At 47.3% G+C, this 12948-nt stretch overlaps 1 protein-coding gene across 9 annotated transcripts in view; it reads right to left on the bottom strand.

Moving 5' to 3' along the window:
- CDK5RAP2 (CDK5 regulatory subunit associated protein 2) overlaps positions 1-12948 on the bottom strand; it is a 181755-nt gene that overhangs the window by 135594 nt on the left and 33213 nt on the right. For all 9 annotated transcript variants that reach the window (XM_024762304.1, XM_024762298.1, XM_024762306.1 and 6 more), the window contains exons 5-7: positions 10086-10162; positions 3814-3937; positions 1137-1291 (exon numbers count right to left, since the gene is read on the bottom strand). In XM_024762304.1, the coding sequence (XP_024618072.1) occupies positions 1137-1291; positions 3814-3937; positions 10086-10162 (356 nt within the window). The remainder of the gene's footprint in view (positions 1-1136; positions 1292-3813; positions 3938-10085; positions 10163-12948) is intronic.

The raw sequence follows: 12948 nt of genomic DNA on the forward strand, positions 1-12948 counted from the left end.
GAGTTCTGTCACCTCGGTCCTCGCCACCATCACCTCTTATCTGAACTTCAGCATCATGCCCCCTGCCAATCCATCCTCCAGGGGGCAGCCAGATCCTGTCATTCCCCCCACCCCCATCCTTAGCTCTTCAGTGGCTCCTCATATGCCCTGAGGACAAAACCCAAACTCTACCAAAAGGCCCATAGGACCTGCCCCAGCTTCCCTCTCCCCAGCTCCTCCTATCGCCCCGCCCCCGTTCCAGACCAGGCTGTACTCTTCCAGTTCCTTGATCGCGCTTTAGAACAATTTCTGTCGACTTCCAAACTAGCTTGGCTCTTCAATGGATGGGCCAGAGGTTAGCCGGAAGTCTCACTTCTGTTTAGTTAACTCAATCTTCCACTTAGTAACCACCAAAGCAAGGCAAGAGTACCAAAATGCAAAAACAGTAAAGAATAAAACCTCCACCCTCTCCTGACCAGTTTTGATTCAAAGTTTGGTTGCAAGACATAAAGGGCATTTAAGATTGCCGAAAAGCCGTACGGCCCACCCACTTCTCTGGACCAAATGGCGCAGGCTTTATTTCTGGACCATTGAAGAGCTCTGTACCTGGTCTACATTGTTTTGGTCCCTCGCACTGTACAAATCTGGGCCCTCAGCCTGCGTTAAAAGATATGATGGAAAACAGGTCACAAAAAATTCACTAGTATTTTACTGTGGGGATGGAGCCACTCACTGTTCCCTTTGGGAAAACCTACAAGAGGAATGTCTCTCTGACAATGACAAGTAAAACTGGGCTTCTCCTGAGTTACTAGCTTGTTTTGTCTTGTGAACAATGTGAATCTTCTGTCCACCAAAATTGTTTTTCCCTTTTTCCTTTGGCTACCAGGAAGCTTACAGCCAAAACCTGAATGCTAAATTTAGTATCTGAGTAGAACTTTTCAGCATGAACTTCTGTCTACTAATTCTATCTCTGTCCTCACATCACTACCCTATTCCTTTCCCTTTCACCCTGATTTTATCCCTAGTTTTCTCACTATGGGCCACAAGTAGAAAAAGAAGGGGAAAAGGGTAGGAAGGCAACAACTCTTTCCGTTTTTTTTTGGATCATACTGCCAGATAAATGGATGTCAGAGCATCACAGGGGTAAAGAGCCAGACCTGTCCTTCTCTTCCAGGACCAGAGCCATCTCCAGATCCCCCTCGTGCATCTTCTTCATCGCTGAAAGCTTGTTTTCCAAGCTTAACCGAAGAGCCTTCTCTGTTTCTGTTCCAGCAAAGGCCTTTTCCAGCTCTGCTTGGGCGACTTTCACATCCTAGAGTTAAATTAAACGCATTTGATGCAATTTTTCAATACAATTGGGAACACTTTGAAAGGAAATTGGATTAAAATATAAATATTTATGACTTTTTCTCCAGCACATATCCCCTCTCTGAATTGTACTACACATGGGGAGAATCAGTAATAAATACATTCACCAGCCACTTTTCCCCTCTTGTATCCTGAAGAGTAATAGGCATGTCCAATGGAAAAGACCCTACAAGAACCGTATTTTCGGTTTTGAAAAATCCGATCAATATTTACAGTTTCAATGAGAACGAGGAGAAATGTGCCTCTCGATACCTAAACATACATAAATTCCTAGGAGTCACCATAATCTCCATAACAAATTCTTCCCACACCCCACTGCCCCCTCACTATTTTTAAGATAATGACTACACAACTCTAAAGTGCATTTTCTGTATCTCCAAGGTGATTTAGGTGGTAAAAAACTCTTATGTTCTTCCTGAGAGCTCAGAGACGCCAAAAAGGAAATTGCCTAAGTCACGCAGGCAGCGTCTTTGTTGGGGAAAAGGGCCTGGTGCTCAGGAAAGTGACCGAATAGTAGATGTGAGTCTCCAAGCCCTCATGCCGCTGCCTCTGACTGCATCACAAAGATGAAAGGCAAATCGAACTGGATTCAAAACCCAGCTCTCCCACCACTTATTTGCTGGGTGACCTTGAGTAGTCCCTTAACCTCTCTGAGCCCGTTTCCCAACCTATAAAACGGGGATAACCACCGTCTCAAAGAGTTGCTGGGAGACTGTCAAATGCCTGCTGCGTCACAGGAAGCTCAAAATACGCTGGCTTCCTCTTCCCTGCCCTTCCCTCCACGGTGCTTTGAGCAAGGAGCTTTACTTATACTATCTTTGATCCTCACTCAATCCTAGAAAGTTACATACTGACAGAGAGACTCGACCAGCCCAGAATGCAGGCTCTACAGCCAGACCACCTGGCATTTACTACCTGGGTGACCTTGCGCCGAGTGACTTGGCCACTCTGTGCCTGTGTCGTCATGCTTTCGGTTTTGTTCTTAAAAAGGGATAGTAAAAGCATTTACCTCCTACGTTTACTGAAGGGATAAACTAAGTCAGTGTATGGAAAGGCTGAGAAGGGTGCCTCAGACATGGTAAGCCCTCCATAAATCGTTAGTTCACTGCAGGTACTACAATTACGCTTGCAGGGCAGACACCACTGGCCTCATTTCACAGATGAAGCAGCAGAGGCTCAGAGAAGGCAAACGTCTTCTCCAAGGTGACAAGCTCGTGATAGAGCAGGGATTCAGCCCGGTACTGTCAGTCACGCTGCTACCCTAAAACCTGGGGAAGTGCTTACTGGGAAAAATAAGATGACTGAACCAACAGATTAAGTCTCTTAAAAGTCTCAGAACTACATTTTAACTAAAGTTCAGAATTCGGGCTCAGAAGACCCTCCTTTTGGTTTCAGCTCTACTGCTTATGACCAAGACTAAGTTTCCCAGCTCTCTGAGCCGGTCTCATCTGTAGTTTGGACCTAGGATCTACACACCCCCAGGGGGCCGATGTGAACATGACAAGTGGAAAAGCCCACTATAAGATGTAAAATACAGTACAAATGAATCTGCTCTTTGTATCTAGAAGTGCTTTGTGGTGTCATTTCTCCTCTTATCTGCCAAGAAGAATCAGGGTTTTGGGTAGAGAAACAACAGACTTCAAAGATCAAGAATTAAAAGGAACTGGTATCACTCAATGACGAGCTTAATATGGAGGAAAGCTTTTCAACATCTAGGAGATAAAGTTGTTTGGCCAAGGAGCGTCCTGATTCCCACCACAGGCTGAGAATGGGGGGAAAGAAGAGCTACACACAGCGGCTCCCCGAGAGGAAGCAGGCAGTGGGCACAGGTGGGATGGAGGGATGGAGGCTGGGCTCTGGGGACAGGGGCTGCGCGGCCACGCATGGCCTACGAGTCAGGAAACCTGGCTCCAGGCTTAGCTGTGTTAGGCAGGTCGCCTCCCCTCTCCGGGCCTCAGGCCTCAGCTCCCTCTTCTGTAAAGTAAAGGAACTAAACTAGATAAAAAGAAGGGTGGTGTTGCAGTCAGGACACAGGCTGTAAAATCAGCTGTTGTAACTTAAATCCGGGACTAAACGTGGACTAGTTAGTATTTCTCTGTGCACTTCCGTGTCCTCATCTAGAGGATGGAGACAATAAAGGCCAGCGCGCAGGGTGTAAGGGTATAAATTCCATACGCGAAGTGCCTAGACCGGGGCTGGAGTGCAAGAGGTGCTCAGCGACGGGGGCTCTTCTCCCTGCTGAAACCCTGACAGTTATGACAAGAGGAACAAAATTCTGCCCACTCGGTTACGAACCCGCTGTAGCAAACACATTCTCCTCAGGGCTTTCAGACTTGCCTCTCTTTTTTTTTGGCCGTACCACGCAGCATGCGGGATCTGGTTCCCCGACCAGGGATCAAACCCACACCCCCTGCAGTAGAAGCACAGAGTCTTAAACACTGGACGGCCAGGGAAGTCCGGACTTGCCTCTTCTAAAAGGAGTATTCTCTTGGTTAGGAGCTCTTCGACCTGCCGCACCTTCTTCTGAGCATCTTCCTTCACCCGCTGAATTTCAGAGCCACCCCCTGCGGTGAGGCTCTCAACTGCTTTGCTGCGAAAAGAGGCAAAGGCATAAAATGCACAAGAGTGACAGTCAGATGGTGACTCCAACCGCTCCAAAGAGACAAAGAATATTTGTTGGTCACTTCTCCCACAGACCTGTGCTGAGCTTTTTTTTTTTTTAAATTAAGATTTGTAATTCAAAAGCACAGATAATGCAATATATAAATGTATCAAGTCAACCGTGCAGTATACCTTGAACTTACACAATGTTATATGCCAATTACATCTCAATTAAAACACATATATAGGGGCTTCCCTGGTGGCGCAGTGGTTAAGAATCCGCCTGCCAACGCAAGGGACACGGGTTCGAGCCCTGGTCCAGGAAGATCCCACGTGCTGCAGAGCAGCTAAGCCCATGCGCCACAACTACTGAACCTGCGCTCTAGAGCCCACGAGCCACAACTGCTGAGCCCGCGTGCCACAACTACTGAAGCCCGTGCGCCTAGAGCCCGTGCTCCGCAACAAGATGGAGCTACCGCAATGAGAAGCCCGCGCACCACAATGAAGACCCAATGCAGCCAAAAATAAATTAAATAAATTTTTTTAAATAAATAAATAAAACACATATATATGATATATAGTTCGCATACTATCCAGTGATCTTCTTAGGGTCAACTCCTAGAAAGGGAATTACTAGGTTAAAGGATAAGCTCGTTTTTAAGACACTCGACAGCTATTGCCAAATTCCCCACCACGAAACTTCCGATAAAGTACACCTCCACGAGCGGCAGGAAAGGCAGAGCGCTGGTGTGACAAACCAGTGCTAAAGGAGTTGGAGACAACCAAAATAAACCTGCAGGTAAAGGTCTTCTGCCACTGGAGGGGGGAGCATCTCAAACACAGCACGACCACTCGGCAAGCACGAGCGGCAACTGAGGGCCTGAGGAGAGGAGGTTACCCGCCCTCCACCACCTCTAACATAAAAGGCAGACTTCACATCGCCGGGCATCGTGGAACATTCTCTCTGCTTGACCAGCATGGTGGGGCTGGCCCACCAACACCAGACACAGCGCTACGACCACAGACGCCTTTCATTTTGGTTCTCGAAAAACAGCACCGGATGTGAATTTGTGAGACACAGACTCAGAGGCAGGTCTCATCAGATTTCTAAAATGACTGCGGGTCTCCAGAAGGCAGAATGATGAAGGAGACGGCTCCACCTAAAGCTAGCTTTTCAGAAAAGCTGCAAAAGCATAAGTCTATTCACCACCAGCCTCCCATGCCCTACTTTAAGGGTATATAACATTTTTCCAACCAGGGGCCACGTGATCAGACACTCACATGCACAGGCCATGTGAATTTCTGACTGAGAACAATGCAAAGTCAAGAGGGCCATCCTTGCTGCCTCGAACATGAGTCGCCTGCAAATAAAGACTTTATTCATATCTTGTTTCCTTTCACCAATAAGCCTTCAGAAGGCCCCAGTGTCATGATATCATTTTAATGGAATTCAATGCGAACAATTGGAAAGAAAGAACAGGGGCTCTGAGGCTGAACAGATCTGCTTCCAAATTTTGACTCTATCATGTCCTCAGCGTGACTCTGGGTAAATTACCTCTTACACCTCAGTTTCCTCATTTGAAAAATGAGATGATTACCTCTTAGAACTAATGTGCTAACACGCGTGGTGGCCGTAGCGCGGTGCCCTTCCTCTCTGATCTGAGTGCTGCCTGCTGGCCTGTTGTCCCCGAGGCCACCGCAGCACTGGCCCCTGCTGTGCCGCCGTAAGAGGCCTCGTTCCACCGCCTCTGCTGGCATCCGAGCTGAGAATGGATCCTCTCTGGCCAGAACTAAGACCACCACGGTCACCTCCTGATCACTGCTATGAAACGTCCTGAGCCGCCACTCCCTCAGCTCATTTCCTGATCAGTACTGTCTGGAGTTATTCACATCACTTCCACCACTCCTCAAGAGGCACTATACATGGCTGGAAGATTTCTGTACTAGAAGCTTTTCCCTCCTGAGCCTTGGACACAGGATTTTTCCAGTCCCAAATTTCCACTAACCACCAGAAATGTTTTAGCCCTTGGGCTTCAGAGAGACTTCTCTAGAAAACGGCCCGCTCGACTGCCTCCCCCTCCCCCCGCCTATCAGCCCAGATCAAACATTTCTGTTTTGCAGTCTGAATCATATACATCGTCGAGGGGCTGACTACAATTTTTAACAAGTACTGGTATTATTCAGTTTGGCTGCACTTTGGTTATACCAATAAAATATATTCCCAATAACAAATGTTCCAACTTTTCATCTATCATCTTTGTATCTCTGTAACAGTAAAATTTATACTCAGCAGTATGGCGCAATTTTCCCCTACTGATGGAATTATTGTTTTTGTTTGTGTTTTAAAGCCACAGAGATAAAATTTACTCCCGACAATATGTCTGCTTTCGTTTTTAATGCCCCCTTACTGTAAGTGAGAAATACAAGAATAGAAAGCCAGCAAACTATATACTTACTCCAGAGCAAGGCAGAGCGAGCTCAGACCAGGCCAGTCCCAGTTCTGTCACCAACCTGGGCAAGACTTCCTACTCCTCTGAGCCTCAGTTTTCTTTCCACTCAAATGGGAACACTGGCTGCCTCAAACAGCTGTTGTAAAATCAACTGCAATAAAGCATGTCAAGTGCCAGGCGCAGGGTTTGGGGCAAAGCAGGATCTCAGTAAACATTCATTCTCTCCTTCTGCCCTTTCTCTCTTTACAGAATCTGGGGCAACAGATGAGATAGACAGCGAGGCCTAAGGAGAGGAAAGGTTTACAGAAACTGGTCTAATCCAGCTTTCCACCCAATACAAGACAGAACTGTCTATAAACACCACCCTCACTACCCTTTCTAACCCTCAACATTTCCTCTTGACTCTTTCCATTCTAATTAAAGTTTTTTAGAAAAAGCAGGGGCTTCTCCTGTGACAGGTGCTGGGCATTTCGGGGTAAAGAAAGGCACCTTTAGCAGACGGGTGGTGGACAGGGCACCTAGCCCGTGGCAGGTAATTCTCACAAAGGCCCCATGAAGTAGGAACAGCTGAGAAGCCAAGACTCAGAAGCCAAAGACCCACCTACTGGCAGAGCCAACCCGGAGCCCCTGCCCCTTCCACTGGCCCCATCTCCACTCAAGTAGAGGAACAGGCTCTTGGCCTCACAAGATGTACAGTCATGTTAGAGAAGTGAGAATCACATACAGGAAAATAAAGAACATGAAACCTAGTGCTAGGCTAAAAGTCAGGGACTTGGGTTCTAATCCCAGCTCTGGTCTTTCTAAGTGATTTTGTCACGGTCCTTCCCATCTCCAGGCCTAAGTTCCCCCCGCTACAAAAGGTTTTCCTAGAAAGTTGCCTAGATCCCAGGATAATGATGGAATGTATCAATAAATGGATGTGAAAGCGTTTTATAAACTGTAAAGTGTTACATACACGTGGGATTGCCATTATATGCCAGCAGTCTGTACAGAGGTTGAGATGTGGACCACGGGCAGCCACGGGACTCAGCATGAGCCTTTATGGAGGGGAGGCGACAAGAAAGGCATCTGGGCCAGGAGGGGATGGGAAGCAGAAGAGACCTGCCAAGGCAAAGCTAGAGCAGCAGGGGCAGGACATTTTCAGTACCTGTGCACTACTGGGATAAAGTGTTGGTGGAGAGAAAGCTGGAGCAGTGAAGTCACTGGGACTTTCTTAAACAGAACCCCTGCCCTAGAAGGCATCCTTGACATCACCCTTCCCACCATTACCAAGCCCTGTGGACTTTGCTTCCCAACCATCTCCCCAGTCCCCCCATGCAGCTCATCACAAATCTCTTGCCTAACTACTGGCCCAGCCTCCTAACTCGACTCCCTGCTTCCACCCTGGCTCCCTCCACAAAACATTCCCCACTCAGCAACCAGAGTGACCTTTGAAAACACAAAGCCCTGATTGTGTCAGCTGCTTAAAACCCATGACTGTTTTCCATCTGATCTCAGGATAAAGACCAAAATCTCTAGTGAGGCCTCAAGACCCTGCAAGACAAGACCGAGCCCCCTAGACCTGTCGTATCTCCTGAGACCTGCACATTCCCTCCTCCTTCAACACCTTCTCCACCCTTTCCCCCTGGTCAAGGCCTACTTACCGCCAGATCCAATCTCATCTCAAATGCCACCTTCCCGGCCACACATCTACAGCTACGGACCTATTCCTGCTGCTCTAACTCTCCTAGCTTCCTCCCTTTCGCTCACAGCTCTTTTCCCAACTTGTATTTATATATCTATTACTCCAAGTATTCTATCCCGATCACTCCTTCCAGAATGTAAGCCCCATGTGTCTGTTTGGATCATGGCTCTATTTCCAGGAACCTAGGCCAGTGCCACACACGACAACTGCTTGATAAATATTTTCTGCATAAATTAATAAAGCTGGTCAGACCAAAAAGGGCCTTGGACACCAGTCTGGGCAGCTGGGAAATCTGTGCATACAAACACGGGCACCAGCCCCCAAACGCTCAGCTCGGTGCGTTGGTACTGAGGCGTGCGCGTGGCCTTTTTGAGTCTGGGTTTCCATGTGCACACGCCTGGCTAGAAACAAGTCCTGGCTGAGATCCGCAGCAGGCAGGGTGAACAGAGTAGGAAACAGACAGAATTCTGCTACTGACTTCTAGGCTTGGTAAAGTCAATTTGACTTCCCGCCCAGAGAACGATGTGCTTCCAAACAACAACAAAGGCAACCAACAAAAACAACGCGTTCAGGGAATCCCCTGGCAGTCCAGTGGTTAGGACTCGGCGCTTCCACTGCCTTGAGCCCGGGTTTGATGGGGAACAAAGATCACGCAAGCCCAGCAGCATGGCCAAAAACAAACAAAAAAAAAAGTGTCAATCTAGTTTGTTCATTCATTCATTCCTCACTCACTCAGAAAATACCACGTGTGCCAGTCAGCGTAACTCCGAGAAGCCTGGGCCAGGGAACCTCTAGTCTACTCAGAGCCCACAGCAGTCCATGCCGGCTGCTGGCTGTGTGACAATAAAAGGAATTGTGCGGCCTGGCCCAGAGCGGCGCAGCTGTGCCCTGGGCCAAAGGCCCCACGCCCCTGGGCAGCCGTATCCAGCAGGAGCTCTGCTGCTAGGACAGATGAAGCATTTCCACGTAAGCTTCCAGCCAGGTCCTTGGTGGGTCAACTCCGGGAAGTCTTACTCCTCTCTCACCAAGCGAAACGCAGCACACTTTGGTGCCTCACCCCGTGCCCACAAACGCCCTCTGTCACTGCACCTCCAGCATACCCCGTTCACAGGCTCCCCCGTCTCCAATGAGCTCCTGAGGGAAGGGACATCTCTTCTCAAATCCTCAGCGTGTGGCACGCTCACGTGAGAAATGTGTATGAACGAATGAATGACCAGCTGAGTCACAGACTGTATCCTCTGAACTGTGCTTGTTGTTCAATAAATATTTAACTTAATTAACTGATTGATTGACTAAGCTAATAGTTTTCAAATGTTTTAAAGCACTAGAACCCCTCTTATAAACTAAATATTACAAGGGACCCTAGCACATAAAACACATACAAGAACGAGTTCCTCTGGTTGAAGCCCCACCCTCTGCCCCCCTGCCTCACCCACCGCAGGAGTCCTTCAGGACCCCGAGGCCCCCCAGCCTTTCACAGCAATGAAGATGAAGGAGCTGCTGATGTAACTGACAACAGGGGTGGATTTCACAGACACACGGCTAAGCAAAGAGGCCAGACACAAAAGGGTGGATGCACAGTGTACGATTCCTTTTCTATACAGTTCAAAACCAGGCAGAACTAAGCAACGCGGATGCTAGCGGTGAGCAGTGGTTAGCTTTGAGGGAGAAGGGTAAGTTCTGGGAGCACAAAGGAAGCGTCCGGGGGGCTGGTGATGTTCTGGTTTCTGATCTGGAAGGTGGCCCACAGCTGTGCCTGCTTTGTGAAAATCGTCATGCTGTATGTCCACTTACGATCAGTTCATCTTCCTGTAAGTATGTTACATTTTAAAAGTTTGTTGAAAAATAATTAAATAAAATTGTAAATTTCCTCGCGGTCCTCAGAGCCCCGCTGGAGAAGAACTGGCTTAGAAACACAAGGTTCTCTTGTACCGACGCACCCAGCCTCCACCACCAGAACCATGGGCGACCTGTGAGCTCGCGGCAGGGGGACAGGTACTCACGAGGCTTTGATGAGCAGCCGCTCTCTCTCCTGGAGCTCCAGCTTCAGACTCTCTACTTCCACCTTGAGCTCGATGTTCTTCCAGACAAGATTAGGAAAGAAAAGAAACAGTGTGAAGCACAGGACATCCGAATGCCTATAGTGGGAAACCTGCTTTCAGCACAGACTGGCTCCGTGATGCTCATAATAGACAGATATTAGATTCAAACCCTCATTAGCCTCGGGGAACAGGGAAAAGGGAATTACTGAACACTGGTGGGCTCCAAAGAAGGCCCTGGATTTCTCAAGGCTTGGAACAATTGTGTAAATTTTCCAAGCTTCTAAGAGCCAGAGCATTCAAACATTCAGGCATAAATGTCATACAAGTGAGGCTGATTTAAAAATTGTTTGCCCTCCACCAGGCAAATTTACAATCAATTCTGCAGCTTGCTTTTACCATTCCAAGGTAATTACTTCTGGTTGTTTGCAATCACGCATGTGGTGGTGTAGCAGTGGGAATGTGTTACAGCGTCAAAAAAATAAAACCTGTGGATGGATAAGCAGGAAGCCACATCACTGCCTGTCTCATTTCAGTGTAAGATTTCAGGGTGCTCCCTTCCCAAAGAGCCATGACCACATAGGGCCAGCTGTCTATAGGGGACACCACAGTGTTCCCCAGCCGTCTTCCTCTTAAGTGACTGGAACAAAGGGAGACACACATGGTCCTGGGCTTGTAACTCACGTGAGAATCCAAAGACAGACTCTTTGGCACACGGGTCACAACATGAGGCAGCGGGGAGAGATCAGCTTCGCAAACCAGTCCACAGATGTACCCCCGGCGGAATATTAGGTGAATTCACGCAGTAAAGAGGAAGGTCTGAGTGCGCAGCCTGCAGGGGACTGCTGTAAGTCCAAGATTTCTCTAACCTTGCTCCTGATTTATTTTAATCATGTATGCCAACTTTACATCTTATTCCATACTACATGTGTATTATTTTAAATAAAAATAACATTTCCGGTAAAATTTACAATCTCCGAGGACAGGTCTACCTCCCTTTTAGCCAAGGAGCCCTGGGGGGAAGAGCACCCCTGACTGAGAAGTCAGCCAGAATGGAAAGGCCACAGCCTTGGGACTAGACGGACCTGGCTTCAAATTCTGCCTCCACTCCTTCCCAGGAGGAAACCGTGGCAAGTCAGTGGATGCTCGTTTATTTACTCATTCCTTCACTTCACAGACATACACCAACCCCTGTGACAGGCCAAGCACAGGCTAAGCACCAAGGCCACCACAGTAGACGAGGCAGACGCAGGCCCTGCCTTCCTGCTCACATCCAATGTGAAAGTGCAAGTGCAAGCCTGTAACTGTCCTTAGAAACACAAGCCCAGGAGATCAGAGAGCAAGGTGTCTCCTTTCGGATCCCTCAGTGTCACACGAAAAACATAAGCCCACCTGACATGGTGGATTTGAGGACTGAATGAACTAACAAATGAGAAGAGGCTACGAGACAAGGCTCAGACTGTGTTATTTTTTTCACTGTCAAACAACAGGAACTAAAGAAGTCATCTCTGCAGCAGAACTTTTTCGAGAAGAAACTGATCTTGACATAAAGGACACTGAGTGACAGTGCACAATGTCTTCAACTGTGGTTTTGTGAAAACTGCAGAAACACCCTTCAAAGAGAAGATTCCTGTTCCAGCTCTCTGAAGGGCAGAGAGCTTCTATGTAACAGCTGATAGCATATGTTCTAAGTGCTTTGCTTTCTGATGAACCAACTGGCACCCCAGCCCAGCAAATTTAAAAGAATGGACTGCTAACATGTCCACTAGACTTTTTTCTGCAACCTCAATACTTCAAGTTATAAACTTATATACATGGCGACCGAAATGTCTAAACCAAAAATCAAGACACCTTATAAGCATAAAATGGAATATCACTATAAAAAAGGATGAAGAAGCTCTTAAACCACTATTAAGGAAAGATATTCAAGATATTGTTAAGGAAAAATGCGAGGTACAAAGCAGAACATGCTCGCATTTATGTAAAAAGGGGGTTTGTACACATATACGTACACACACAATGCTTGCTTGTGTACACATAAAACTTCTCTGCCTGAGGAATTAATGATATTGGTTAGATCCAGGGAATCTAGGAGACAAGGGCGGAAGAAAGACTTTCCAGTGTATACCTTTTATGCTTTTTGATTTTGAACCATGTACACCTATCCAAAAAATTAAAATTTAAATAAAAGTGCAATTAAATCAAGTCATCTAGCCAAAGAGTGGAAAAGAAGAGCTGAAACTGTGTAGTAGAATGAGGTAGGCAGACCCGGGGCCAAAACCCATCTCACAGAGCAGCTATACGACATGGAGCAAGTTGCTGATCTTCCCTGAGCTTCAGCTGCCTCTCCTGCAAGGTGAGGACCACCTCCATTGTACAGGACTGTCTTAATTAAAACAAGCTGATGAATGCACAAATGCCCAGGACAGGTGCCCGACCAGGGGTAGGCAATTAACTTACTTTGATGTCCTAACACCCATGTTCGTTCTGAGATACATGATAATCATACTTGCATACAAAATATTTTCAGTTACTGGGTTTTCTTTAAAATTCCGATTGCACCACCACTTCCTTCCAGAGAAGGGGAGACCCTCACTGTCCTTCTCTCCCACAATAAAGAAAGAGAAATCGTGTCTTGAGGGACAAGGGAGCTTTTCAATGGTTGAAAAGGCTCAGAAGTACAGTACAATCCCTCTTCAAGACAAGCCCATTTAAGTCCATCCGCTAAAACTCAAGGAGAGTTCTTTTTCCTCCTTCAAAAGCTTCCACTGGTGCAAACTTCCGAATAGAAAAAAATGGAAGAATTCTCAGGCCAAGGGCTAATCTC

Source organism: Neophocaena asiaeorientalis, unplaced genomic scaffold (genome assembly GCF_003031525.2).
Source record: "Neophocaena asiaeorientalis asiaeorientalis breed wild unplaced genomic scaffold, Neophocaena_asiaeorientalis_V1.1 scaffold78, whole genome shotgun sequence".
Classification (NCBI taxonomy): Eukaryota; Metazoa; Chordata; class Mammalia; order Artiodactyla; family Phocoenidae; genus Neophocaena; species Neophocaena asiaeorientalis.